The sequence below is a fragment of the Phialemonium atrogriseum genome (assembly GCF_030411735.1).
Source record: "Phialemonium atrogriseum strain 8032-3 unplaced genomic scaffold QBC33scaffold_2, whole genome shotgun sequence".
In the NCBI taxonomy this organism is placed as follows: Eukaryota; Fungi; Ascomycota; class Sordariomycetes; order Cephalothecales; family Cephalothecaceae; genus Phialemonium; species Phialemonium atrogriseum.
The window spans coordinates 588200-615901 of record NW_026848139.1 but is presented as its reverse complement, the minus strand read 5'-3'; the positions used below and the strand labels follow the sequence as shown (position 1 = coordinate 615901).

The 27702-nt window shown below is 55.5% G+C and overlaps 9 protein-coding genes and 1 non-coding gene across 10 annotated transcripts in view; 5 read left to right on the top strand and 5 right to left on the bottom strand.

Annotated features, from left to right (window-relative positions):
- QBC33DRAFT_444583 (fungal-specific transcription factor domain-containing protein) overlaps nucleotides 1–3239 on the top strand; it is a gene marked incomplete at both ends in the record, with an annotated part of 3541 nt that extends 302 nt beyond the window's left edge. Inside the window, 3 exons of the mRNA XM_060424280.1 lie at nucleotides 191–725; nucleotides 808–1558; nucleotides 1616–3239. Coding sequence (XP_060287683.1) covers nucleotides 191–725; nucleotides 808–1558; nucleotides 1616–3239 — 2910 coding nt within the window. The remainder of the gene's footprint in view (nucleotides 1–190; nucleotides 726–807; nucleotides 1559–1615) is intronic.
- Nucleotides 3240–3710: 471 nt separating this feature from the next.
- On the bottom strand, nucleotides 3711–6675 carry QBC33DRAFT_464932 (uncharacterized protein; the record flags this gene model as incomplete). The annotated part of the gene is made up of 2 exons (XM_060425132.1): nucleotides 6192–6675; nucleotides 3711–6006 (listed from the first exon to the last, which is right to left on the bottom strand). Coding segments are annotated over exons 1-2 (2484 nt in total), but the record flags the coding sequence as incomplete, so codon positions are not given.
- Nucleotides 6676–7858: 1183 nt separating this feature from the next.
- On the bottom strand, nucleotides 7859–10783 carry QBC33DRAFT_554636 (uncharacterized protein; the record flags this gene model as incomplete). Its single annotated transcript, XM_060429535.1, has 2 exons — nucleotides 7859–9015; nucleotides 10342–10783. The coding sequence occupies 2 exons, from the start codon at nucleotides 10781–10783 to the stop codon at nucleotides 7859–7861; spliced, it is 1599 nt and encodes a 532-aa protein (XP_060287681.1).
- A 1387-nt stretch (nucleotides 10784–12170) lies between these two features.
- QBC33DRAFT_523797 (Mss4-like protein) lies at nucleotides 12171–13205 on the top strand. Its single transcript, XM_060426668.1, has 2 exons — nucleotides 12171–12536; nucleotides 12618–13205. The coding sequence occupies exons 1-2, from the start codon at nucleotides 12414–12416 to the stop codon at nucleotides 13053–13055; spliced, it is 561 nt and encodes a 186-aa protein (XP_060287680.1). The 5' UTR covers nucleotides 12171–12413; the 3' UTR covers nucleotides 13056–13205.
- Nucleotides 13206–13272: 67 nt separating this feature from the next.
- Nucleotides 13273–14312, bottom strand: QBC33DRAFT_591779 (uncharacterized protein; the record flags this gene model as incomplete). Its single annotated transcript, XM_060431660.1, has 2 exons — nucleotides 13273–13982; nucleotides 14310–14312. The coding sequence occupies 2 exons, from the start codon at nucleotides 14310–14312 to the stop codon at nucleotides 13359–13361; spliced, it is 627 nt and encodes a 208-aa protein (XP_060287679.1). The 3' UTR covers nucleotides 13273–13358.
- A 1902-nt stretch (nucleotides 14313–16214) lies between these two features.
- On the top strand, nucleotides 16215–16324 carry QBC33DRAFT_t21. Its single transcript has one exon. It is a non-coding gene; the product is annotated as a tRNA-OTHER (tRNA).
- A 906-nt stretch (nucleotides 16325–17230) lies between these two features.
- Nucleotides 17231–19425, top strand: QBC33DRAFT_608443 (heat shock 70 kDa protein 12B; the record flags this gene model as incomplete). The annotated part of the gene is made up of 9 exons (XM_060432362.1): nucleotides 17231–17286; nucleotides 17392–17797; nucleotides 17842–17976; nucleotides 18029–18032; nucleotides 18066–18140; nucleotides 18230–18582; nucleotides 18677–18786; nucleotides 18846–19071; nucleotides 19126–19425. The coding sequence occupies 9 exons, from the start codon at nucleotides 17231–17233 to the stop codon at nucleotides 19423–19425; spliced, it is 1665 nt and encodes a 554-aa protein (XP_060287678.1).
- Nucleotides 19426–20145: 720 nt separating this feature from the next.
- Nucleotides 20146–21725, bottom strand: QBC33DRAFT_591769 (uncharacterized protein; the record flags this gene model as incomplete). The annotated part of the gene is made up of 3 exons (XM_060431659.1): nucleotides 20146–20842; nucleotides 20904–21350; nucleotides 21512–21725. The coding sequence occupies 3 exons, from the start codon at nucleotides 21723–21725 to the stop codon at nucleotides 20262–20264; spliced, it is 1242 nt and encodes a 413-aa protein (XP_060287677.1). The 3' UTR covers nucleotides 20146–20261.
- A 922-nt stretch (nucleotides 21726–22647) lies between these two features.
- QBC33DRAFT_575487 (kinase-like domain-containing protein) lies at nucleotides 22648–24067 on the bottom strand (the record flags this gene model as incomplete). The annotated part of the gene is made up of 2 exons (XM_060430833.1): nucleotides 22648–23463; nucleotides 24056–24067. 2 exons carry the CDS (start codon nucleotides 24065–24067, stop codon nucleotides 22648–22650), a joined length of 828 nt encoding a protein of 275 aa, XP_060287676.1.
- Nucleotides 24068–25274: 1207 nt separating this feature from the next.
- QBC33DRAFT_510980 (uncharacterized protein) lies at nucleotides 25275–27351 on the top strand (the record flags this gene model as incomplete). Its single annotated transcript, XM_060425804.1, has 2 exons — nucleotides 25275–26529; nucleotides 26588–27351. The coding sequence occupies 2 exons, from the start codon at nucleotides 25275–25277 to the stop codon at nucleotides 27349–27351; spliced, it is 2019 nt and encodes a 672-aa protein (XP_060287675.1).
- Between the last annotated feature and the right edge of the window lie 351 nt (nucleotides 27352–27702).

Below are 27702 nucleotides of genomic sequence, written 5' to 3'. Positions count from 1 at the left end.
CCCGTTGACCGGTACTTGCGGGTTGGCCCGCCGGATCGCATCCCAAATACCTTTGCGGGGGGGGGGCGGTGCCGTCTGGTTTGTCTCGTCCCTTTTTCGGCCCCCCCCCCCCCACCCCCCCCCCCCCCCCCCCCCGCGGGGCTACATATCATTGTGCCCCGCCAAGTCTAACCAAGCGTCTCCAAAACAGAGGAAGTCGAGATGCGATCCAACACTTCCCCGCTGTCTGCCTTGCGAGCGCTCCGGTTCCATATGCGAATACTTCGACACCACAAAGGGCAGGAAGATTAGCCGGTACTATGTCGTCAGGCTGCAGCAGAAAGTGCGCCAGCTCGAGGCTGAGCTGGCCCAGTATACCAATGAGGATGACGAATACCCGCAAGACAATGAGGAAATCGTGCGGCCAGGGGGACTCATACGCCTCAGCGAGACCGACGAGACGCCGCGGTTCTTGGGGCCAAGCAGCGGAATTGCCATGACGAGGATAATGATGGAGGAAGCGAAGCGGCATACAGACTCCAAAAGCATATCGGATTTGATACCCGAGGTTCGTGCCCGGAGGCGAGCGCGTGCGGACCGTATGCAAAGCATCGTCGGCTACAGGGGCAGCGTCAGTGCTCCTGGTTCGAGGAAAAAGAGCTATCCCATGATCAGTGCCCACCCGGCGCAAAGCCTCCCGACACGGTCAATCGCGGACAAGCTGGTTGAGGTATTCAATCAAAGGGGTATGCTAGTTCTCTGCTTTTTGTCATGGAATTCCCACGAACCAGGAAGGCAGTCTTGACGGAGGAAGCTAACATCATGCAGCCCAGATTTTCCACCCCGCATTACACGAACCAGCGCTTCAAAAGGATCTCGAAGACGTCTTCGATGGCTGCCAAGATCCGTTCAAGAATTTCGTAGTGCGCATGGTCATGGCCATCAGCCTCCAGAAGCTCGACACCCAATATGCTGGCCTGGCCGACAGCTATTACCTGTCCGCCATGCAGCATTTCGAGGACGTCGTCCGTCCAAAAGATCTGAAGACACTGCAGTGCCTGGTCTTGATAGGACAGTATTCTCTGCTAACCCCCACGAGGACGGCCGTTTATTACATCATCGGCCTTGCGACGAGGATTTGCCAGCAGCTCGGCCTCGGAGAGGAGAAGACCATCACAGCTGGGTGCTCAATAGGACTTGTCGACCCCCTGACTCTTGATATGCGGAGGCGCCTTAGCTGGATCGTGACAACCAACGAGTTTGGCTTGGCACACAGCATGGGACGTCCAAGTGGGTTTGCAAAAGGCGACGACCTCATGGATGTCAAGTTCTTCGCCACAGTCGACGACAAGAATATCACAGCAGCAGGAATCAAGCAAGGACCGCCGAGCGAGAGGAAGCTTGTCTCGATACACTTTTGTAAGATGCGTTTGTTGCAGGCCGAGATACGCCGCGTTCTCTATGAGAAGAAACGGAGCGAGCCGAAGCATGAAGACCATCCCTGGTTTACCCAGATGATGGAGAAGCTTGATGAATGGAAGGACGCATCCCCGGACAAGCCAGAATGGTGCAAACCATGGTGAGAAATTCCGTGTAAGAACCGTGTCTCTTGTTTCGATGCTCACAGCCATAGCAGGTTTACCGGCCGCTATCATACCATGGTGATATTCCTCTACCGCCCCTCGCCTCAGGTCCCTAAGCCTACGAAGCAAGCTGCTTTGAGGTGCTTCGAGAGCGCGGCTCACGTCATTGACCTCTCCAGTCAGCAAGTGAAGAGGGCTGCCGTCGATATCACCTGGGTCTTCCTATTGACAGTCTATACGTCGCTCAACATAGTTCTTTGGGCCGTCTCATACCCGGAAGTGAGAGAAATTCATACGCGAGAAGCGTCGGAGGAGCTCATCAACATATCTCTGGACATTGTCGACCAGTGTTCGGAACGCTGGCCTGGCACGACAGCCGCATCGCAATTGTATGCTGTCTTTGCTCGAGCCTGTTTGCAAAGTTACGCAGCCAAGGAGAAACCACAACCGCCGAAGTCGAATGGCAATCGCGCGCTTCATACACCCCCTCCTCTCGCAGACACCGACTCTCCTTCCGCCTCTGAGGTGTCGACGTCGACACCAGCCTCGGCTTCGACAGTGAGGGCAACGCAACAGCAGGGCGCACAGCCACGGCCAGCCTTCAACCCACCTCAGTTTGGCCACGTCTTCGACTCGACGCCTGAACAGATGTCGGCTGGGTTTAGTTTTGATCCCGACTCATCACCCTTCCAGAATTCACATCCAACATTCCGCTCAAATTCCATCTTTATGAATCCCGCCACAGACTCTCACGGTCGCCGGTTTTCCCATTTCCCGCCGGACTTTACTCAGTCTGCGCAGACAAAACCGGCCGGGGAATCGGGACCTCTAACGCCCAATACGCCGTATAATACCCAGACCTCACCATCTCTACAGTCACCCTTTTCGCAGCACACCTCGCAGTCGATGATGACCTACGGCGCGGACACCATGCCCACTCCCCCGCGATCACTGGCTCCACAGTCGCACGGCGAGTCAGATATGAGCAGCCTCTCGCCGACCCCGCCGGCGATCAAGATGGAGAGCGCGACCCCGACCCCGACCCTCCCGTACGCCAGTCCCGCCCAGGTCACCGCCGCCCAAGCAAGTCCGGCCCCAGCCGCGAACCTTAAGTACGAACCCGGCGAGCAACCAGCCCCGCCGAACCAGCAGGCACGCACACAGCCGCCCCCGCCTCAACCACCCCGCGCGCCGGCGACCTTCACCATCCCAGCGGGACCACCCCAACAGGGCGCCGCCGCCCGCCAGCGACCCCTCCCGCCCACGACCGTAACCGACTGGTTCAGCCCCCCACCGCCATTCATCTCGCCGTACGCCTTCCCCGGCGGCGGCATGGGCGGCGGGGGCGGCTACTGGGGCGACGACTACGGCAACGCGGCCGCCGCCGCGGCGCCGTTCTCGGGCCTCGGCATCGGATTCGCATTCGGCGGCGCGGGGGGGGGATACGGCCTCTCGGGGGATTCCCGCGATGGTGGCTTTGCGGCGGGCGGTGGCGGGGGCCCGCCGTTCCTCCAGTACGCTTTCCCGCCCGAGAGGCATGGCAGCCTGAGCGTCGAGCAGCAGGTCGAGTTGATGGATGTGCTTGAGACGGAGGGCGTGGGGGAGATTGATGCGTTTCTGAGTACGGGGATGGGGATCGGCGGTGGTGGTGGAGGGGGAGGGATCAGCTGGGTGTGAAGGGCTGGTGCGTTGGACGCTGATGATGGGTTGTTTGTGGATTTTCCTTGATGCTCTGAGGTGGGATGGAAGGCTGGGTGGATGAATCGGATGCATGGATGGGGAAATGGAGGGGTGGATGGAAGGAAGGATGGATGGATGGATGGATGTATGGATGAGGCTATACAGTACTTGGTCCTATCTGGCGTTCTCGGCACCCGGAATCAGGATGTGTATGATACCAATACCACTTGGGAAAGGGAATCTCATTTTCCTCAGAGAAGAGCAATTTCCCCACAATGAGATGGGGGGCTATTTTCTATTTTCGCTAAACGGAGAGGCTGTACAGTACAGGGTGACGGATGATGTGCTAAGTATATTTGCAAACCCCCATCCTCGTTGTCCCCCGTCCGCCGTTTTGCTCAACCAGCTAGCTAGCTAGGTACCTTCCCAGCCAACCTACCCAGTACAAGTCATCTCCTCACCCACCACCCCCTGAGCCACCGTCCCCATCCCCATCATACCCGCACCGCCACGACCCCCGCCGCGCCCAGCACCACCACCCCTCCTGCGCCTCCTGCGCTCCGGACCAGCCCCGCCCTCGACGGACCCGGCATTGGGCGGCGCCTCGCGCACCCACCGCGCTACTGCGCCGGCCCGCTCCGTCAGGATCGGATACTCCCTGCCGTCGTCGACGACCCAGCGGCGGGGCCCGGGGGCGGGAGCCGTGGCCGTGACCGGTGTTGCTGTTGTTGTGGTCGCGGGCGCGGGCGCTTGCACGTCCTTTGCTTGCGGGCCTGCTGGTGGTGGTGGCGGCTGCGTCTGCGCAGGCGTCGCGGTGGCTGCCGCCGCCGCCGCCGTCGTCGTCGTCGGGTGGGTAGTAGCAGCGGGCTGTCCGGCGGAGGCGTCGTGGCCCAGCTCCTGGGCCATGAGCTTGGCGTCCAGGGCGGCGACGGCCTCGTTGAGGCGGTAGTCCTCCTCGGCGCGCATCTGGCGGGCCCGCACCGCTGCTCTGAAGGTGAGGTCGTCGTCCGTGACGCGGTGCTGCTGCTGCTGTTCGTCCAAGGAGCCGCCTGCTATTGCTGCTGCGGATAGCAGCGCCTTGGGCTGCTTGGCCGGCAGCGATGATGATGATGATGGCGGGGGCCCGGCTCCGGATGATGAGCCTTGGAGGAAGGGCAGCGGGGCGGGCGCACAGAGGGATTCCCACGCCCCCGACAACTGGATCCAGTTGTCGCCGCGGCGGAGCACCTCGATCCAGTCGGCGCGCGCGGGGGAGCGGCTGGCCTGGAAGACGGGGTAGCCGTCGGCCAGGCGGGCGAGGCGGGCGACCATGTACGCGTGTCGCAGGAGCTCCTTGGCCGAGGTCTGGGCCAGGCAGTGGCACAGGAGGAGGGAGTGGAGGGCGTCGGTGAGGAGCGGGTGGTAGGTCAGCGTCTCGGCGGTGGTCTCCTGAGCGGGTGGTTGGCGTGCGGGTACCATGTCGGTCCTCGGATACGGGGGGAGGCCAGCTGGTGGGCTGGCTGCGAATAGTTCCGACAGGGAGTACAAGTGGTACGGCATGTCGGTGCCCCTGGGGCCACTCACGGCCTGCCCGGTGGGTCGTGCCATATGAGGTTGGGAACGGGGGATGCGGATTCCGTTCGCAGTCTGGTTGACCTTCCTGGCAAAGTCTTCGACTGTTTCGATGGGAAGATCCGGCGAGTATTCAAAGTGCGAGAGGTACGCCATGTAGTCTCGCAACGCCCGCTTGGCGTTTGTCTTGACTAGCTTCCGGGCCGATTTCTGCTCCTCGAGGAGCGCTCTCTCAGCCTCCTGTTCCGCAGGGGACAGCTCCGGCAGCGATCCCGTTTCCACGGCTTCTCCGTTCCCGTTCTGAGCTTCCGCGCCGGCCGTTTGGCGCCTGCTCGGGGGACGCGGGTCTATTAATGCTGCTTTAACATGCTGACAAGCGATTGCGAGGTAGACCCCCGCTCTCTGGAAGAGCAGCTGGATCTCCAAGCTGCTTGGCTGCTCTTCCTCGCGCAAGACGACGTCTTCGTGCCTCCGAGTGCCACGCGGTTGTTGGACCTCGTGACCCGCAAACTCCTGCGTATGCGATTTCGGAGCCGTATGGGGCGCCCGGTACAGGCGGTGCACCCTCAACGCCTCGGTGAGATCCCTTGCAGCCCTCTCATAGTCTTCCTTGAACACCCGCACGGTTGCCCTGGTCCGTAAGGGTTCCCCTTCGGTGGGCCTGCTAGCTATGACCTCGTCCAAGGGACCGAGGCTCGTGCTCTCGGCCAATTGCCGACTAGGTATCTTCTCGTGGAAGAAGTGCACGTATTTCGCATCCTCGTCGTCCTTGCTCCTCTGCAGTACCAGCGACGCCACGTCTTCCAGCGTGGATGTGCTCTGCATCGTCGCCACGCTGGAAGCGATCTCGTCGAGGTGGTAAGCCTTGGACAGCTTCTGCGTCGCCTGTTCGCGCATCCTGTGTTTCCGTTCCCGACTCAGCTTCGTGTGCCCTCTCCCGCCTCCCTGGTCAAACCCCAGTCCCAGGGGCGAGTTGTGGTGCGGCGCATTGCCCATGCTCGACAGCGCGGACGACGCGATCCCGCTCGCGGCGCGCACGGCAAGATTCGTGGCATCGTCGACCAGCCGTCTGATCTTGACGAGGTCGAAGAAGACTGCCGGGTCGATGGGGCGCGGTCGGGGTGTGTTGTAGTTCGCGTGCGCAAGGGTGTCGAGTATCTCCGGAGGCAACTGCAGCCAAGGGCCGTGGAACGAGGAGATGTATCGCCAGTGTCTGCAAAAGTTCAGTTCTCTGTCAGCTCAAAGACTGAAGGACAGGAGGGGGCAACTGGGGCGCGGGGTTGCGGGGGATGCAGAAAAAACACGAGAGGCTTCTGGGGATGGATTCCGAAGGTTCTGAGGGGTCCGGCGGTGGAACCAATTGCGCGCAATGGCTACGCAGAGGGCGGAAGAGCTCACTTATTACGGCAGATAATGAGGGCCGGCGATGATGGCTGCGACGGCGGAGGTTTGGCCTTCGTCGCCTTCTTGGAGTTTGAAGGAAGGGAAGGTAGGACTGGCGGCGCTGACGGCTGCGAGGGTGGCGAGGACTGGCCATTGACCTGGCTCCCCTCCTCCGCTGGCGGCTGCTTCTTCTTCTTCGTCATGTCTGCGCACGAGCAAGCAATCGGGGCGACGAATTGGAGCAATCCTGGTCGGCGCACTCTGCGCGAAATCAGAGTTTGGCTTCCCGAGGTCGAAACGCCACGAGTTTCGCGGACATTGGTGGAAGGATCCCGTCTAGTACAAATACAAGCAGGTCATACGGTCGGCGCAATGGAACCTAGTCATATTTATACATATGTATTTGTGAAGGACTCATCAAGTGGCCCTCGGCTAGTCTACACGGTGTCGAGTGAATCCCTCGTCGAGTTTTTGAGTGACTATGGTGGTGTGTAGACCACGCACGTGATAGCCTCAAAAATGGATCCCTCTGCGAGCCACAGTGGAGTCAGCTCAGATCAGAGTTGAGTAGGTGCTTATCTGCATGTAACCTTCGATCTCGATGGGATACCGAGTGTTGCTGAGGTCTCGGGAGATTGCGTCCACTAATGCAGCCTGGCCAAAAGACTTTAGGTTCCGGTTTTCAATGCCAACAAGAGGACTCCCGGACGGGCCAAGTATGTACTGCACAAGGTAATTCTGTGGCCATCAAACGAGTTGTCCATGGTATGGCATTACTGAGAGTAGCAAATGTTTCTCCAACGGGTAACTAGGTAGGTTATTGAATGACCGGGCCCTTTGTCTACCTGGGTACAAGGACGTGGAAGCGAGCATCGCACACGCCTCGGCCAAAGCTGCCATCACTTGCCGCGAGGTAGAGCAGCCAACATTAGATACAACCGAAAGCCGCAAAATATCCAATGTTTTGACACTCGAGAACTTCTCTTCGTCCCGAGTTCATCCTCTAGCCCGTGATCGAGAATGCCACCCCCCAGAAGCAGGATCCTCGAAATGTTTAGACACAATGGTTGCTGAGCACTTGCCCACACCAAGATGGGAGGCGTGAAGGTAGGCAGGTGAGGTGGAAAATAAAGGGGACGGTAATACAAACCACAACCTACCTCCCACGACGAGTGACCGAAGGGTTGTTGGACTGGACTAGACTGCGCTGGGCTGGGCTGGGCTGGGACGATCACGGTCCAACACAGGCAAATGACAGGTTCGCTGACACTGTTTCAATTGCGCCTACCGGCCGAACTAGCTAAGCAATCTGAGACCAACTAGCCGGTGTAGAGCAACGAAGCATAATGGCCATGTCACGGCAACCCTGCCCAGTATATAGGAAACCGTGTCACCGGTTTTGTCCCCCATGCCGTGACGGCGGCAAAAGTTTGTCCCCTCTGTCCACGTCCACCCCTTTCCCCAAGGGCGGGGGGGGGGGGGAGATAAAAACGGCAACGCAGTGCAATAAATGCAGAATCAGAGACTAACCCCCTCGCAAAACAAGGCAACCTGTACTAAACGCCCGTATTTCAGAGCGATTTTTGCTGGTGGCCGTCAACGTGCTCTAACCTCTGCAGCCGAGCAGACCAAAGTCTCAAAGGGGAGCATCATGGAATCACCCATTGCTACCGCTACATCTCCTAGTTGGCCGGTAGTTTTTCAACGTTGCCCTGGCCATTTGCAAGCCAGTCAGGCTCGATCAGCTTCTCCTTGACCTGGAAAAGGAACCGGTACGCCGTCTTGATAGTGCCGTCACTAACGCCGGCTACCTGCGCGATCTCCTTTGACGGCCGGCCCTCGCCCATGAGGTGAGACGCCATGTAGATGCAGGCTGCGGCCACCGACAGTGGCGACCGTCCCGCCAGATCCGGCACCGAGGATGTCTTGCCTGCCAGGGCCCTCGAGACCTTCTCGATCTTCTGCGAGTTGCGGAAGCGCAGCTGGCTGCAGTAGCGGGCGCAGAGTTCGTCGGCACTGGTCGAGCCCTTGCCGTGGTACTTGTCGTGGGTCTGGTTCTTGACGACGTTGACATCCTGCTTGCCGAGGAAGGTCTCGAGCTGCTTGAACACCCGGCCAATCTCCTTCTTCGAAACCCGAGTCAAGGAGAAGATCTCGCGGAACGTGCGGGGGACATTGTTGTGCCGGCAGGCGATGAAGATGCAGCCAGCGATGATGGCCTCCTGGGACTTGCCCTTTAGGACTTTGGCGTCCTCGACGAGCTTGTAGATGTGCTTTGCAGCGTCCGAGACAGCCTTGCCAGCATTGATACTGTCTGTCAGAGTGCCAATCTCACGGTATGCTTGGAGCAGCGACTTGGTCGCCTTGTCGTTGACCATCTTGTTCTGAATATGGGATAGGTTCTTGGAACCTTTGCCACCGTCGAAGGCGATGGTCGTTTCTAGCTGGGAGCCCTCGAGTAGCATGTTGGGTGCGTCGCCGACTCGAGAAGGATCGTCATTGCCTTGGTCATCGTTGGAGAAGGTACGCCACTCAGAACGGGTGTCGATGATGCGCTCGCCGACCACGAGGCCGCACGAGCCACACACCATATCCCCAGAGGAGAACTCCTCGATCAGATTCGGCGGGAACTCCTTGCAGTCCGGGCAGGTGAGAATATTGTTGAGGTTCTCCCTGTATTCGGCTTCGGCCTTCGCGCTGGCTTCTGCCGCCGCAGAAGGTATCATCTTGGGCAGGTAGGAGTTGGCTGTGTAGGTTCCGCTAGCTTTATCGAGCGACTGTCGCTTGCTCTTCCTCTTCCGACGCTGCTTCCTGAGCTCGAGTCTCTTCTCGTCGACGACTTTCCGAGTATGGAAATCGGGGAACAAAGACTTCTGATATAAGATAGCGGTAGCGAGCTTATGGAAGAGTGGAGAATGCGTCTTGTCCGTGTTTGGTGGCCGTCGGGATCTCGACGACCGATTTAAAGCTTTCTCAAAGTCTCCCCTACGACCCCTTGGTGCTCCTGCCTCCACTCGCGAAAGAAGGAGGTGATGTCGATTGTCTCCCGATGCCACGGTCTGATGAGTATTATCCTTGACGTCGGTTCCGGTCGAAGCGGAGATCAATCCGAGGAGGAGAGGATGGTGGAGAAATGTTGAATATCAGGAAAGACCAAGGACGTTCAAATAAAATAGACGGGTGCCAAGGACAAAAGAATGTTCCGCGACGGCCTCAGAGAAATAGGTGGAGGCGGAGGCGTTGCGGGTGAGAAGAAAAGGTAGTCGCCGTCGTCTGAGGAAGAAAAAACTCGGCCAGCCGACCGTTCTGAGGGACCAGCGAAGGTGTCTGATGGCGTGGAACTGGATCGAGTCGAACGGCTTCAGAACAAAGAATAGTCGACCGGAATCGTCGAGTCTGCAGGATGCGGCTACGGCAGTCAACTCTGTGGGGATTGGCAGGGAGAGTTGTCGACGATGGTATTTAACGGCGAGCGAGCGACAATAGGAGAGCGGATGCGAAAGGTAGAATTGAGGCTGATGGTTTGGTTTGCCTTGCCACTCAAGTACAAAGAGAATGACAGTTGCTGACTAACCCGGGGAAGGTTCCAGGCAAAAAGTGGGCGCCAGTAACTTAGGCTCCATTGTTAGTGCAGAGCCTGCGGGGAAGTCACCCTGATAATTATTGGAGCATTCCGTGCTGTAATCACAGCGTATTATTGCCCTTGGCGGTGCTAATTTGTGCAATTCATAGCGTCTATCCGCTAAAAGTCCGCCGCACATTGAGACTTGTGGTCGAAATTCGGTGACATTCCCGAGACCTCTGCCATTAACAGCCCTACCTCAGCAAGGTCCTGTCATTGAAAAGCCGTATAGAGCCGCACTTTTGAACTTGCGACCTGTCACTTGACCCGAATCTCAAAGATGCCCCGAAACTCGGTTCAAACGTCAGACCAGTCCAGGCCGAACGGGAAGAAGTTAGACAGGTTGCCCGTTTATCTGGCGTGAGCGTGGGTCGGGCGGCCGAGTCCAAGTCGTCTGTGAACCCGGCAGCGATTCGAGCTGAGGCAGTGCCTGAAGTTGAGCAGCCGTTTGTCCCTTCAATGGCGGGCTTCGAGTTGACGAATTTGATCTGGCTCGGTCTGGTATCGGGATCTCGGGTGATGAGATCAATGCGGGGTGTTCACCTGGCGAGTTTGACCGCTCCCTTGTCATCCTTGCCTCCCATTCTTTCCAATCCTCCTTAAGTCCGGTATGCTTGCCATCTTGCACGTCGATCGAATGGCTGTCCGCCTGGCTACTCGGCCCGAAGGATCGGCTGGCGAGAGACTTCCGGATCATGATGCACCTCTGGACTTCTTCCTCATCCATCCGATCTTCGGCCGTCATCTTCGACCTCTTCTGGAATTCGTTCCAGGATAGTTGCGGTTCTCTTCTCCTCTCGAGTCGGTATTGCCTGCGCCTCAAGTATGCGGTGACAGACACAACGAAGGCTGTGGCGAGAAGCATGGTACCGGCAATGATGCCGACAGTGATCCATGTTTGGGTATCCGGCCTGCCGGGCTCCCGCCGCGTGATGCCGGCGGCGAAAGGGGTGCCATCCCTTTGTAAAATTTGTATGACGGGCATTTTGGTGGTCTAGATGCAAGGCAGCGGGATGGGCCGCAAGATCCACAGATGAAGATTGTGGGGATCGAGAGATGCAGCACCACCATCTCTTCACCCACCAATTATCCTGCAGAAACACGTCGATTCATTCTGACCTCTAGCCTGGGGCAGTCATCGCCAAGTTATATCCTTCTACAGTGCAGCACGCACAGAAGGCAGCCGCCTGTGGAATGCCCCGGCGCCTGAGAACAGGGGTCGTAGTAAGCCGAGCCACTTGGGGAACACCGTCCAGAGCACTGAATAATCCTCTGGGGGTGCACGGCACGGAATCCATTTTCGTGCTATAAATGGGCCTAATTCATTTATCGCCGCTCCGATCCATCACCAACCTGGTTACACGATCCGCACAGATTACCGTTAAGCCAACCATGAGTGCCAAAATGGTCTCGGCTTGGAAGGCAGTCTTCAAACTCTGTGGCACAGCGGGCAGATTGCGTTGGATTCTGACATAGCAACCAGCATCTTATGCGCCTACATTATAGCTTTGGCTGGTGGGGCGGAGCAGACATGGATTATGATGACTTGCAGCTCTGCCCTGCCACGACTTGGCTTCTATATAAGTACTGGGGTTGTTTTTGCCGGATTTACCCATTTCCAAAAATTACTCTTGCCAATCCTTGGTTGTGCAAAGATTCGGCTCGTCTGTTGGGGAATTATGTCTCTCATCCCGTCCGTGGTGGTGGTGCACAGGCTGCGACCTCGATAATAAGCGAAGGCTACGGCGTAAGCTAACTTTGGGGGTGGCTGCTTACCCCATATTACACTACATTGACCCGTCTTACATACTCCCCACACATCCCGAGATAATGGCGCTGAGTCGGCAGTGGACCACAACTTACTATGTACATACATTGTTATGTGACCGTGGTCAGGCTTGTAATCAACTGTTCACAGTAGAACATTTGGGGAGATCAGCCAAGGCCACGGACCTCAGGATCGTTTCAATATCGTGTTGATCGGTCTAGTATGCAACGACTCTTATTTTAGTCGCAGCGAACGGGATAGCTTTCTCCTATAAAGAGAGGCTTGGAACGACGCGAAAGGCGTCTGAATGACAGGCCTTGGTATTGATATCCTCTACGTCTCTCCTCGATCCAATCGTTAAGATAATGGTTTAAATATTTGTTTGTATTATGTATTTTGTATCCCAGGTGAATATTGTTGACATTGCCAGTGGGAAACTGACTTAGATGGTGATGAAGGTTTCATGACAACGTTAGCAGCTAAGTAATTGTCAAAATAATTCATCGATATTATGATGAAGTCTGACCTTATATTTGGCCTCTGTCTCGTGATTTCGTTTTATGTTGGCGTATGCCTGGCGTCTCTTTCTGCGGCCGAGTGGTGATGTCACGCCTACGCCCTGGTCGAAGGGCGCGCTACGCGCTGATCCCCGCCACAGATTGGCCAGTGTCGCCTCTCTGCTTGGTATGAAGAACACAGGGCGCGCCTTGTTCCTGGTTCTGTGAAACTATGCGGGCAATAGAGGAACTACACATACTATATATTCCTCTAAGATCACAGTCAGCAGGAAAACTCGCAACTCACCACTCTCCACTCAACACTCACTATTCACCGGCAACATCTCATAATGTCTAGCGCAAAAGCTTTGGCCGGAGACTTCCCGGTTCCAAAGTTCATCGAAGGTGGCTGCGTCTGTGGCGCGTTGCGATACCGTGTGGATTTCCCGGAAGACCATGACTTTAAGGCCGCAGTTGGTGATGCCCAGTGCCTTTCCCTCGGCCGGCGTTCTCCCTCGCTCGGTCATCCTCCCGCTAATACAATGATCCACCAGTCTGGCAGCTGCCAATGCACTCAATGCCGCAAGCAGACCGGGTCTCTGTTTTTCCTTCACCAGACTGTTCCTGCTACGGCATTCAGCTTCACGTCGGATACTTCGACCCTGAAGACATTCCAGGCCAGTCCTAAAGCTTACAGAGCCTTCTGCTCGACTTGTGGCACGTTCTTCTACTGGCAGCCCCAGTCGCGCGAGTACGTAAGCCTCGCAGTCGGCACCATAGACCCGCTCTACCTGTTCGGAGAGGGCTCCGATGGGGTGCAGACCGGGCTTCGGGAGGGAGAAGTTGGGCCTATTCCCAAGAAGGGCTATGGATTGGCCCTCGCCGGTGGGGGTGGGGATCACGGATGGTGTGCGAATGAGATACCAGGGGTTACCGACAACGTCCCCGTGCTTGGACTTGCTCGGGGAAGGAGGCTCGCTGAGGACTGTTGATACAGGAGAGACTGCTGAACACCGCTGGGAGGGCTGCAAGACACGAACGTTTCCAGTCAGAGTGGATCAGATTAAATTCAACATGATTCTGTCTTATGCGACTCAATGCACAATGCACGCCCACTACTTTATTACAGCGGATATTGTGCCAAATACCACGGGTATACAGCCAGAGAATGCCGAACTAGATATGCAAATGTCCCATCCCTAATCCAGCCCCCTATCATTCCCCCCTTTCGTCCCCCCAGGAATATTAATGGGGAAGGGTAGGACTCCGAATGAACACCCCTAGCCGCGGCACCATCACTTTCCCCAATTCGAATCCCTCGACTCGGCATCGACACCCTGCTGGACGCAACTTTCCGATCTGTTATTCTCCTCACCCGCCTTGGCAGCATTATACTTCTTAAACACCAACTCAACCAGACACCCAATCTCTCCCCTATCGCGACCCACCACCCCAGCAGCAAGCAGCGCATCCGTCTCCTCAATCCAGTCCCTCAGCTTCCTAAACTCGGCCTCATCCTTCTTCAGCCTCTCAGGCAAGCCCTGCCCCTTAACCAGCGCCAGCACCCCCGCAACCACCGTATTAACCGCCCCCAGCACCGTGATCAGCACAGCATCCCTCCCGGCCTCGGGCCCCAGCGCCGTCAGCGCCGCCCCAACCACCACCTGCGCCAGGTGGCTCCCGTAGAGCAGCCCGTCAAGCAACACGTGCCGCACCCGCTTCCGGCCCTGCGCCCGCACCACCGCCCCGCACACGCCTCCCCGCTTCTGCCCCTCCTCCAGGCCCCTGTCGTCGTCAGAGGATGGGGAGCCGATGATCCCCACGGCACGCCGGCAGATGAGCAGGTTCTCGTCGTGTCGGCGGCCGCGTGGCGCCAGTCCCGCCGGCGCGCCCCACGGGAGAGGTGCGCTCGAGTCTACCTTGGGGAGGCGGGGGTGGTGGGGGAGAGGGCGGCGGCATGAGGGTTGGCATGGGAATTGTGAGTGGTGTTGATGCGCGCTGGGTGGCTGTTTGTTGGGCCTGGGGTTGCGGGGGGGGGGGGGGGTGGGGGAGGTGGGGTTGGTTTGTGGTAGGAGCGGTGATTGCTCGTCAAGGGTTTCTGTGGAGGCGGACATTAGTGAGTGTTAGGGAGGGGGGTATTGAAACTTGATATATTAATAGGTGGTGTAGGTTGTTGGAAATTATTTAGATTCGACTGCCGAAAGGTGCTGTGTTGAGAGACATGTGATGGAGAGTTAGGAAGGTACCATTTCTTATCGGTCTCTCTCGAACAGTATTTTATCTTGTAATACAGCTCAATCCTATGACCTTGCCCATCATCGACTGTTATTTCCATGTTGGAGCTCTCACGTGGACATTTTGGAGGATCTGACAGGCGCCGGACAGGTGGTGGTCAGCAATAGATGTGACTTAGCCTTACAAATCCCGGAGGATGGAAGGTATGTAGGCAACATTATGAGAAGTCCGGTGCCCTTAGATAGTGGCTCAATTGCTGCGCCGCGGTCGCAAAGTGGTGGAAAGGCCATCGGGATTTCAATTTCGTCTCGGGCGAGATTTCTTTCTTGTATTCGGCAGATGGCATCACAGATCCACGGGGGGTGACCAATTTTTAAGACGACCAGAGAGGATCAGGAGACGCTGTCCTTCTTTCATGAGGACAGAAACTGTCAAACTCGGGATACGTATGTCGAATTGGGTAGTTTCCTTCAAGACCACCATATGGCAACCACCCAGGTACAGTTCTTCTCTCTCACCAGCCTCATGTGATAGGACGAAGATATATTTGGAGATTGCTCTCACACCGTTGAGGCTGGACTGGTCACCTGCGAGAGTTCGGTCTCACGGCCTTTCTATTTCACCTGCTCAAGGTGACCGAGCTTCTAATCATGAGAAGTGGGTTGGTAATAACATGACCCATTCTAGCCATCCGGGTTGAAATACACAGGGCTGTAGAACGCTTGTATTTCGGCTCACGGGATTTGCAATGTTACCTAAGGTAGTAGAAGGATAGAAAGACTGATTGGCATGTGCAAACATTAGCGAACAGGAGGGGCAAGGAGGACATGTTGACTGAGCATTGAGGTGGATTCGCAGAATTCGCAGTGAATTGCCTTTTTGTGATCAACCAAGAACTCCGAGGAGATATTCTTGCAGCACCTCTAGAAGAGCTAGCAGAAGCAACCTAGATCGCAAGGAAGAGAAGGGTGAGAGTGGACAGTTTGACACGTATAAATATGCTGTGTACAACCTACCCGCACTTGGTCTCGTTAGTCTCCGACTCCAGCCCAGAACAGCATCAACTTTCAAATCAATTAAGGCAGGCATCTACTTGACAGTAGAATGTTCCGGCACTCGTAGTTAAAGGGTCTTGACTGATTTCGGGGACGCCGTGCTCATGTCAGAGGTTGTGGGCGACATACCAGACAACCCAAAGTTATCGAGCCACCAGGGAGCAGCCCCCATATTGAAAGGGACTTCAACTGCTGTTAAATCGTTGATTATGGTAGTCAAAGTTGTTGTTCTTCAGACTTCTGTCTTTCGATAAACTCCAATTCGAATGATGACGTCTGCGATTCAGGGGGTCGCGCGGCTACGGGACGTGGATTCGCTGTTCAGGGACTTCTTCCACGCCGAGGAGGGGCCGTGCAAGAGGACGGACGGGATGTGGCTCGATAGGGTGGTGTAGGGCGAGAGGCTGTACCTAGAGAGGCCAGGGCTGGGAAGCGAGGGCGCTTTGGAGTGGCTCAAGAGGGCGTACATCGACGTCAGGAAGCTTGGAGAGGAGACTGGAGACGGGCTGTTTACCAAGGGCGAGAGGGCCGAGTTAAGGGAGCAGAGACGGAGGGAGAGAAGGGAAGATGTGGAAGAGAGTAAAGTCGCTTGAGATAGGCAAAGGCGTTCTTTTTGAGCGAGATGGATGCTAGGTCGTTTATCATGAGCTAGGTAGATGTTGAACACCGGGAGACCTTTGTTATCCCGTACCAATACACCGTAGGACAGGCGTTTTTTTAGCACGGCATATTGTGAATACTAAGTCACATTCTCAAATGGCTCCCCCCTTGGGAGGAGCCTCATTCACTATGCCTCACTTTCCCCATCACCCGCCAGGCCCTTTATATATGAGTTCAAGCAGTCCCAAAAGCACCAAAAAAGCCCGATTGGTGTAGCGGTAGCACAGAGGGAGTAGTCGCAGTAGGACGCTTGAAGCAGTAAGTCGGCCAAGTTATACCTCAGGTCCTCAGTTCGAATCTGAGATCGGTCAATTTTTTTTCCCTTTTTTTCTTTTTTCTTTGTTCCTCCTTCTTAACTCTATCTTTTAGTTCTCAAATTCCCCCTTCTAATTACCATTTTGTATATATGTTATTGTCTTTCTATCTGTCTGCCCTTGCAGGTTTGTGCTTTCTCCCTACTAGCAGCGCACCTGTGGTCTAGTTGCTTGGGAAACGGACAGAAGATAGGATTTAGGAATTGGGAGGTCCAAGGTAAATCTAGAAGCAGGTCGCACTATTGAAGAGCACGGAAGGATACACGCTTGCATCGTTGTTAGCAGTGGTGCCTGGAAGCAGGCATATTAGGCAGGTCCTTGAAACAGTGGGACAACGGACTATTCTGTGCCTTGGACGCCCGTAGGCGCTGAAATGAAGGGGTACGATGCTTCCTATTCTGCAGTGACACTTGCTGGAATGTTGTAAGTAACCCGAATTCGAAAGAGCCTTGGCCGTTTGATGCAAGATTCAAGGTTGAGTAGAACCTCAAACGCTTCGCTTCTGCCTGCACCCGTACAAACGGCGTACTTGCCTGGAGAATCGAAAGAACCACTCCTCGGAGGCCAGAGGCCACACCGGCATTTTCCAAGTTATTTGTTCCGCCGCCCGCAACTACCTCGCCACTATCCTTTCTCTTCCGAGTTGCTATTCCCCGTTCTAGACCTTTCGATCGTATTCAAGTATACCAATCTATTCATCTCATTCCACCAACGCTGCATCTCGTCCCTTCGATACTCTCGTACACCTGACAAAAGAGCTCATCTATCTCCATTCATCTTTCTCGTTCATAGACTCTATCACTTTCGATTTCTTCGACTGCTATTAAAACACATCTATCTCACCTCCTCTAACCTGATTCTGCACTCTGCACCTTCCCTCTTTCCTAACACGACGTCAACACCATGGCCCCTTCTGATTCTGAAGCGTCGATCATCATCGGCATCGATTTCGGAACCACGTAAGCAAAAACGCCCCTACGTTCCTTCCTAGCTGCCATATACTGTGTTCTAGGCAGTCGTGACTCAATGCCTTCGCTACTCTGGGTCCGATACTACCTACCTAGGTTTTCCGGTGTGGCATGGACATGGACTGGCAAGGCCGAGAATTCGGAAATTATTACGAGCTGGGAGTCACAGCTCCATACTAACCAGGACATGGAGAAGACTCCTACGGCCCTCCATTATGGCAGCGGTTCTCGTCGTGGAACTGATATTACCTGGGGCTATGATATCTCGGAGGAGAAGGAGCCCATCCGTTGGTTCGAGCTACTCATAGTTGACGAGGAAGGTCTGCCGGCCGATGTCCGATACTCTCCTCATATAGCCAAAGCCCGCCAGCAGCTCAAGGAGGAGAACAAGACGCCCACAGAGGCCATCAGCATCTACCTCCGCAATCTGTGGAACCACTCTATCAACGTTATCACCAGAACGGTGAGCAAGAGTTTGGTCAATTTCTCGCGGTTCCACGTCGTCATCACTCTGCCCGCCATCTGGCCGCAATATGCCCGGGCTAGATGCGGGAGGCGGCCGGGCTTGCCGGCATCTTGCAGAGACGGATGGTAGGCGATACCACTCTCACTTTTGTCTCGGAGCCCGAAGCTGCTGCACTTGCCACGCTTGCAGACATGTCTGGGAGAAAGAATATCAAGGTATGGCCTGTCTCATTTGCTGTGGGTTGCGTCGGCGCTGACTAGTATCTAGAAGCGTGATAATTTTGTTGTGGTGGACTGTGGCTGAGGCACGGCCGATCTCATCAGCTACAACGTCGTCACGCTGGACCCGATGACAGTTACAGAGGTGGTCAAAGGCCAAGGTACGTCTGTCCCGTCGCTGAATGGCGCGAAGCCGGCAGCGTTGCCACCACATTCGCTCTCGAGCTCAACTAAATTTGCAATATCTCAGGCGGTCTCTGTGGCGCAATATTCGCCGACGAAGCATTCTCCAAGCTTCTGGAGAGCAAGTTCGGCCAAGCGGCTTGGAACAAGATGAAGGCTGCCACCCGGGTCCGCATATTACATGAAGAGTGGGAGCAAGGTATCAAGTGCCAGTACGACGGCCGCGACCGCACCTGGACAATCGATATCCCCTTCGAGTGCATCGAGCTCAGTCGCCGGCGCAGTCTGAAGGAGCTACCTACCATCAAGTTGACGGCCACAGAAATCCGCCAAGTGTTCCGCACCGTTACCGACAAGATCGCCGCCTTGGTATTCGAGCAAGTCACTGCTGTTCAGGAGAAGCAAGGGGAGAAACCAAAGGTACGGCCATAAGGCATATCTCGTCTTTTCTTTCTCTTTCCCAACCCCTCCCTCCCCACTTTTGGCATAGTAATGACAGACCCATTGTTCCCAGTATGTGATTTTGGTCGGCGGCTTCGGGCGATGTCGATTCCCCTATGAGGACTTGAAAGAGCGGCTATCGGAACAGGGAATCGAGGTACTACAGTCGCGAGGCAGCGGACCGTGAGTAATTATATCCCATTGATGGACACATTTTCCGATTGGCTAAGAAAAACATGCAGCTGGACCGCTATCTGCCGAGGTGCTGTTATCCATGCGACCACGCAGCAAAATCTAAACTCGATCTTTAAAGTCGACGTGCAACATCGCATCGCTAGAGCAAGCTATGGGATCCGAGTGTTGTTGAACCCTTGGGATCGCCTTAAGTACCTAGAAGAGGACAAGGTGTGGGACGACAAGGAACAATGCTTCAAGGCAAATAACCAGATGAGCTGGTTATTGAAAGTGGTTTGTGTCCAAGTTTCAACTCCGGAGGTACTGCTGTCTAATTAAAGGTTGTAGGGCGAGCGTGTCAAGGAGAACAGCCCTATTCGTCATCGGTACCGTCAATTATACCGTGACCCACCACGTCACATCTGGGAAACAATCCTCGTTTCGACTGGTGGCTCTCCCCCAACGCGTAAAACGGCGTCGGTAAGAGAGCTATGCAAAATCAAGTGGGAGGCCATCCCCGACTTCACGTCCTTGCCCACTTTCACCAACAGTCTTGGCGAGGTCCTCTACACTCTCAGATTTGAGGTTGAGATGACCTTCACGGCCGGATCAATCGACTTTGCCGTCTACCGCAACGGCCAGCGATAGGGGGCGAAGAACGTTACTGTGGATTTTCTGGACGTCGGCTTGATGGGTGACGCTTGACAGCTGCTACTTGGAATGGGACAGGTAGACCGCACAAGGTTTTAGAGGCAAATTTGGTGCGCATATCTCAGTTGAGGGAATGGGAAATAGACTCGCTTTGTTGCCCTGAGCTATGTTGACTCTCTCCGATGCCTTCGTGTTGCAGGATGCCAGAATCTCGCATCATCTCATAATGAGGTTTCCAGGACGTCACAAGCCCATGTAGCTCCACTACTCTGGTCCCAATAAATGGCAGGATCAGATGTTGCTATGTCCCGGTCACTACAACACTATTGTTGATACTCCCTTCGCCTCCCTCAAAAAATAGGGGGAGAGGGGCCGTGCTCGGTAATACGTGACCATGTTAGAGTTTAGACCAGTGTAAGCCCGTAATTGTATTTCTATACCACCAGCAAAGACTTCTCATGTATAGCATAGCACCAGGCATTGATCTTTGTTATTCTGTTGTTTCGCATTACCCAGGCAGAAAGTCCAGGATTTTACCATGTATTACTGAGCGACTGCTGAGATGAGCCAAAGACGAAATAGGAGAGAAATGATGCAGCATTGGGGGGAAATAGTAATTATGATCAGTCAAGCGTATTCAGAAATGGGCGATTTGACAAGCAGAACTGTGTATTATTCTCAATCGTCTTGCAACATTGATGCATGTGGCCTGCCTGAGATTGTGTCTCGTCTGAAAAAGCGAGAAATAAAAAAAGTCCCTCCTGGGGCCTCCACGTCCAGGCACACGCCCCTCCTACCTCCCTTTCAAGGATTACCACCCGTATCACCACGCTCTAGGAGCTTTTTTTACCCTGCGCATCTTGGTGGTTGGCGTTACCACAGACGATCTCGGGCTTAGGCACGCCACAGACGCCCTCGGGCTCAGGCAAGCCGCAGACGCCCTCGGGCTCAGGCAAGCCGCAGACGACCTCCATCTTCTGAAGCACGAAGTAGGAATTGTAGTTCCTGCCGTCTGAGCTGCCGTACTTGACGAGCCCTGGGATGACGGCTAGATCTACCGCCATGGGGGATTGGCTATCCAGATCTTGTGGTTCGCCGAACAGGTCCCGCCTCTTCATGGATCCTTTGTTGTATTGTAAATTGTCGGAGAAGCGAACGGGCCATACAACAAACTCGGCCCTGGACTTGCGAAGCGTCAAGTCTAACGCGCAAGCAGAGGACATGATGGGGAAGGTGCACCAAACGTCCTGGCCGGCGTCGGGCAATCTGAACGGCTGCAGGAGCTTTTGGATGTCGGCAGTGTGCCTCTGCATCAACTTGTCATTGGGTGGGCTAAGCTGGCTTAAAAAGGCGACAGACCTGGATCGCCAGTCGTGGAGCTGACCCTGCAGAGCTTCGGATTTGCCAGCAATACCTGAGAATCACGGGTCAGCAGTGCCATGAGAGCCATGACAGTCAAGAAAGGTGTTGCGAACCTGCCGCGTAGCCATAGACGCCAGTGAAGAAGGACTTGCCCAGGTCGCTCGCCCAGACCGGTGAATCCTCGGAGAAGACGGAGGCATGGAGACATCTCCAGATCCAGGCCTCGAATAGCGTCTGGGCCAGGTAAGGATTTTCAAGGAAAGTTCGCGGGTCTGATACAATGTCCTGGAATATCGCCGCCATCTCGGGGGTGGTGGCCCCCGGAGCCACGACGCGTACCAGGTTTTGGCGGACGAAATCCCGGACAAGGTACCGAAGGTCCGCCCACTCCTTGCAGATTTCGTTGTCGGCGACCTTGAAGGTATTCCGCGACTCGAGCGCCTGCGCATTCTTCAGGGCGCGGCCGAATTCCTGCTTGCACTGGGCTAGGGACTGGTCCCGTTTCTCGCGCTTCTGTAGCAGGTACTCCTTCTCCTTCTCAAGCACTTGAATCTTAAAGACTTTTATTCCTGATTATTTCGCTGGAAGACGTTTTGGCGAGTCTGGGTGCCCTGGGGAGGATCGGCGGTGGCGGCCCTAAACATCCCCGACACCCCCGAGAAAAGCCCGGCAGACGACCCGGCCTCACGTGCCGGCTGGGGCTCCATTGCATACATCTTACCCCACTCAAGCTTCGCAACGCGACCCTCAAGCGCCTTGGTCCGCTCGAGCAGGTCCTTGACAGCCATGTGGCCCAAGTCTTTGGCCTTCGTGTTCTGCGCTTCCTTGCGCGGCCCCTGCGAGCCCGAATATTGCGTGGACCGATGCTCCTCACTGGGAATGGACGGCGTTCCGACGCGGTGTGGCTCCAAGTCCATCAGTTCGTCCTCGGACATTTCTGATCGCCCTCGTTTCTTATCTGGTCGGGGATGCCCAACCGAAGGGGGTTTGGCGGGGCACGGTTGTGGTGGGTTCTGCCCGGGCGGGAATTTGCTCTGATGATGCTGGGACATGGGGACTATGTGTTTTCTGGCCGAATGGATAGGTAGGTAAGGTAGGTTGGCGAGTTTGGCGAGCGTGGTCACTTCCAGTTGGTGGTGAAAAGAGTTGGGCCTTAGCGGAGGAAGGCACTGTAGTAGTTCAGCCAGAAAAACGTTTGGCCTGGTAAGAAATAGGTGAGTGGGAGGAGAGAAATCCCGCGAAATATGGGGGCGGGTGTCCCTCCTCCAAAAGACGCATCATATTAGAGTCATCGTTGGCGCCACATCCCGACCAACCGGGGTATCTCTCCATGTCGACCCATAGAGAGCTGGGTTCAAGCAATGGCTCTTCTCCCCATGCAACTTCCCGAGTCAGTTTCAAAATTCCAGGACCAGTTGGGCTAGCGGCCCTTAGCAGATACCATGGAATCCGGTTGAAGACCAAAAGCTGCAGCTTCTCTGTTCCCCAAGTCCACAACGAAAGTGACCGCCGTCTCAAATGTCGGTTGAACTGCAGTCTCCCTACGAATCCCACCAATGAGACCACCCTATGGGCAATAGGCTCAAACGCCTGCAAACGAGCAGCGCGGAGATTTTCCACTCTTTGTAGACTTCCTCAACGCGTAAGCGGTAGTCAGGCTGGCCTGGGACCTCCAGGCTTCCTCATTCTTTATCCTTGATACAGAGTTCTGCGTCAAAGATAGGCGCCCCCCAACAGTATAAAATCGTCTCATAGTCAGGGTCGTCGTTTAAGTTGGCTGCGTGAAGATTGCAAACGAATGGCTCATTCCCAGAGCCTAGCAGGAGCTCTACCACGCGGATGTCGGTGGAGTCCACATTAGATTGCTGCAAACCATCTCCGTCTGATTGCTTCCATTTCCAACTCTCGCGGCATAGGCGTAACAAACTTGTCCACCTCGTCCTGCCAAAACTCATTCATCGGAGCAGCATTCCAGGCTGAAGCGTATTCCCAGTACGGCGGCATCCACCCTGCCGTTTCCCAGTCAATGATACCCACGACTTCGTCACCCCGAACCATGATGTTGAAACTGCTCAAGTCGCCATGTGTGAAGACGGGTCTCGGCCACGGCTCATCGTGGAAAGCGCACAGCTCACGAAGCCCCGTCGCAGATGTGTCGTCGAGCTGGCTGGCCTCGATCCCATCTCGAAGCTCCCTGTGAAAGTCGTTGATGGTTCGGAAAGGACCCCAGATGGACTTATTCGGAAGACGTTCATCAAAAATCGGCCCACCGTCGACATTCGCGACCCCGATGTCGTCTGGTGGCGGAATGTTGCGAAGTTGGTTGATCATTGATTTTAGCTGCTCTAGAATTCGCATCTTTGACTCTGGCGACCGGAAACCCCAGCCATCATTTGCCATTGTACCGTCGATCCTCTCCATGACAATATACGTGATAGCCTTGTGTTTGAAGGCGCAGTATATCTTCGGGACTGGTATCGAGGTATTCCGAGATACGAATTGCATCGCGTTTGCCTCGGCGAGCGTTGTGAAGCGTGATGCCTTGATGCATAGTTTGGATGTCACATAAACAATTGATCCCGAGCCTGGGCCTGAAAGACGAAAATACCGATATCGCGTTACTCGGTACGCGAAAAGGGTTAAAAGTCGGTTCCAAAAGGTGGCGTTGATGGACTTTGACCCCGTGTCCACCGTCTTCGGGGGTTTCGCCATGTATTGTATTGGAGATGAGAGAAGCAGAACCTTTTTTCGCACGAGGAGATATTGTGACCACATGCACGCAGCCGGCGAATGGTGCTGAGCGAATGAAAGGAAGTCAATTATCCCCCATTTTGTTTGCCGCGGAAAATTCGATTCCGTGCCGCGTCGTATTGGAACGGCGAATCGCCGTGGTCTGGCCAGGGCAGCGGGCAGAGTAGGAGGTCTTCTAGCCTGCCAGCACTGGTCCGGCCAAAAGTCCAATCCAGCCCAAATCGATGTGCCGGTCCTTTGATTCTGGGACCATCCTCTGGTTGTTGTTTTAGGAGGTCTCTTCTTGCACGGAATCTGTTAGAGGCCCCCTCGATGCCAAGTCCGTGTCTTTATTGTGTCTCTGCTGCTCAGTGGTTTCTCGAGATTTTGTATTACATTCAAGGCCATCAGGTCTTAGACGAGCGAGTTGCTTCGCACGCGTCTTATCTACGGTCCAACCTAACGAAGTTTCATGAACGCCATGCGTATATGCAGCCACAAATGGCGGGGCGGTTAGCCTGAGGCAGCATAGAACGGCAACACCCATAGCCGGGCGAGCCAGGGATATCTCAGCGTGGCTCAGTCTAAGGCGGCGGCGAGTGCTCAGGTCCGAAGGAGGAAATGTAATTTCCTGGTGACGAGATTGGGGTCTTGTTTAACCAGTAATTCATAGACTGAGCCTCCCTCTGATTAGAATCTCCAATGTCGTCAACTAGGTAAGCACCCGAGATAATTCAAATTTTAAGGGCGGACACAAGGAGCGGTGGCTTCTCGCTCAAGACCGGAAGAGAGAGCAGGGAACCCCTTCATGCCGAGGTCATTCATAGTCATCGATCGATCAGGTGCTTCGGACAGGAACAGGGCGTATAATACGGAGGGAGACGGCCGTTGATATCAATCGAAACCTAAACGTGGTTCATAATCGATGCAGAGAGATGTCGAAAGATCTATCAGCAGGAGAAGAATAGGGGGCTCGAAGGGACTCGGATAGAGCCACAGAAGGCCCAGGATTCCGTCTTTGAGAGTGTATCCCACCTTGATATCCATATTCTCAAGCTCGATTGTGCAACTCGTGTGTTTCAAGAGTTGCTCTCCCATGATCCATTTTCCCTTGTTGTAACAAAGGACAGTGGAGGAGAGAGCATGGCAACTGCTCGGTGATGATAAGTCCTTCCAGATCCAAGCCACCTTAACCGACCTCCCTTCCCCGACCTCTCTTCCACGACCTGATTAAGCGGATCTCTGACTACCCGAGCACACTTCTGTTCCTCTCCGCTGTCTTCCATCTTCTTCCGAATTGTGTACCTTCCTCCAAGAAAACTCTGCAAAGAGAGGATCCTTCAGGTTCTTTCCTTTCATCCGAGAGCACAAAAATCTTGGTCCTCAACCTCCCATCCTCGCGATATTCCTCCGAACTACATCATCGCCCCGATCATCCATACCATAGGGCAAGCACCTACTACGGAGGTAAGTACGGGCAATCTCAGAAATCCGCCATCCCATTACTCTGTTCGGATCCCAAGGGCATATCCCAGGATCCCAGATCCAGGTGATGACAAAATAAACAACTAACCAAGCCGCAGACAGTCCATTTCTCATCGATGGGCGACGCGGGAATTTCACCGGGCCAACCAGCCGACCCCGTTGGGCGGCTGTTTTGGAACCTAGGAGCTCCAGAGGCCTATTACGCGAGCGAGAATGACGCCGCGGGAAACCAAATAGTCGTGAACGCTCTTCTCGACTTCGTTCACAAAATGGCGCGTTCCAACCTGCCTATGAGCAATATTGCAGAGTTCTACCTCCTCATTGCTAAAAAGGCACTTGGTGACTTGGGCCATACTGCGGACCACTTCATCCAAGACCTCGCGACAGCCGCACAGCGGTTCCCTCTGGCAAGCCTACCCTCCGTGAGCCAGAGTCTGAGGGATCACCAGGAGACTCCCGGAGAGGGCCCGAAGAAAGACCATCCTGACCTGCTACCGCTTGAGGCTCGCTGGCACCGATTCGCTGAGTGGAGTGCCCAAGGCCGACAGGATGGGTACAAGGAAGAAGCGCTGACCACCGATTGGCAACTTGGCCTCACCAAGAACTGGGTCTACGAAGAAGCCCTGGATAAGTATGCCAGCATGGGCCTTCCGTCGGCTGGGCCAAGCAACTGCGCATTCTGTATGAAGGAGAACCCCGACTTCGCCTGCCACGAGTGTTGTGTCATGGTAGACGGAGCACACCTCCAGACCCAGTATTGCAGCGAGACGTGTCGGACCAAGCACCTGAACGCTCATGGGAACGTCTGCCGTACCCGGAAGGAAGTCTTCAAAGCTACAAGCCTGATCCATGCAATCCTCCGACCGTTTTTCCGCCAGACATACTACCGACCAACCGGCAGGGTTGTGGCCAGCCGCCAGGGCATTCTAGTCGTGAGCTACCCCCGGGACGTCGACCGATACACCCGCGCAGCCACACCTGAAAGCATGGTCCGTGACGATCACGACGGGCCGGATTGGACGCCTCTGGGAATGAATGAAATGCCGCCGCCGGTGCTGAATCGCGACTACCGAGACAACACATTGGCGCTATCTCCCGCCCAGCAGAGGAGAAGCCAGGAGCTCAGCCGAGTGGGCAACAACCCGCGAGCCTTCGTCGGCGGTCTCGTCATCGGGCGCTTCCCCGCCAAGGCGGTGAATAATCGGCACCCGACGACCTTGACCAGGCCCGGGTTGCCGCATGCACTGCCTCGGGGGCACAACTACTGCGGCGGCCCCGGCACCAGTCTCGGCTCTCTCACCCAGGACGTCAAGGCAGCGACCCAGGAAGCGCTCCACACGCTTGGGGGTGCGATACTTGAGGGGGAGAGGATAAAGCAGCAGATCCTCCAGCGAAACATGTATACCATGGACAGCATAGCCCAGAGAGTCATGTTCCACTTGGATGGTGAAGCGGCCATATATTACGGGGAGAGCGCAGCGGCGCTGGCCTATGGAATGCCGCTGCTGAGCGAGCTGCTGATGCGTGAGTTTACCACTTCTCTTCAACTGTCCTAGGCAGAGTTAGACTGACAAGCAATTAGCCATGTGCTCCAACATTGAGGTAGTGATCGTGTCGCCCAAGAATGCTCGCGTCTCTGTTACTTGGTGCGGGCGGCAACTCACTCCCATTCGTCTCGGGGGCCCCGAGGATGAGAGGGCGCATACCCAGCCAGGGGATACCGTCCGAAACAACATGTTCTTTGATCATCACGTATTGCGAGTCACCCTAGCTACGGATGAGCGGTTCGCGATCGATTTCACCGGCGGTCAATATGGTTGGAAGGAGCAGTTGTGTCTCTGGGAGCAATACGAGTCCCAGCGAGTCCACCGCATCAAGTCCATCCAAAGCTTTCCACTGGAAACCTTCAAGCCGCCCTCGCCGCGTGAGTACCGGGAGGGCATCGCGCATCAACTGCGGCTCAGCGTCATGAACCGTATCCTGGCCCGAATCAGGGATCCCATCCCCAATTTCAACTCGATCCGCCCCATGTTCGACGAGGGCTTCCACATGACCAAATACCGCTGGGGCAAGATAATCAATGCCGCCATCCGAGGCGCGAAGCGCGCCCACCGTAGGTCCGGGGTCAACCGCCTGTACCTCGACGAGGAGGGCGTCGTCCAGGTGACGACCACGCCGGACCAGGGCGCCTACTACCGCCGGGTCTGGCTCGCGCCGGAGGAGTTCGTCAAAACCACCCTACAGCAGTACGGCCCGATGCTGCGGCTCTGGAAGCTCAAGTGCGGCGACCAGCGGCCCGTCACGCCGCCCTTCGACCCACCGCGCCAGCGCCGGGTCTGGCAGTAGGCACGTGGAGGAGACCAAGGTGGGGGAATATTTTGGCGTGGATGATGCCGTTCCCCCCGGTAGCCACTCGGGTTTCCTGGGTATGTCTGCTCGCCTCTGGCGGGATGGATGGCAGGGGTTTGCTCGTGTTATTTGAGAGCCAGTCCGCGTTGTCTCCTTCGGACATGCCGATGTGGTAAAGATTAGTTGATGGTGGAAAAGTCACTGCTTCTTATGGAGGTGGTTACATATTACGATTGTCGGAGTACTAATTCTCCTGGACGGGCATTGCCAGGATTGTCGGATCACCCTTTTGGGATCTGTATTTGTTCGATTAACAGCTTAAATAACTTGCTCACGGGATGGCTTCGT

Excerpts from the sequence above, each read along its gene's own strand:
- QBC33DRAFT_523797 (XM_060426668.1), top strand. The coding sequence starts at position 12,414 with ATGTCTAGCGCAAAAGCTTTGGCCGGAGACTTCCCGGTTCCAAAGTTC. Across the intron at positions 12,537-12,617 it reads ACCATGACTTTAAGGCCGCA|TCTGGCAGCTGCCAATGCAC; the intron begins GTTGGTGATGCC and ends ATGATCCACCAG.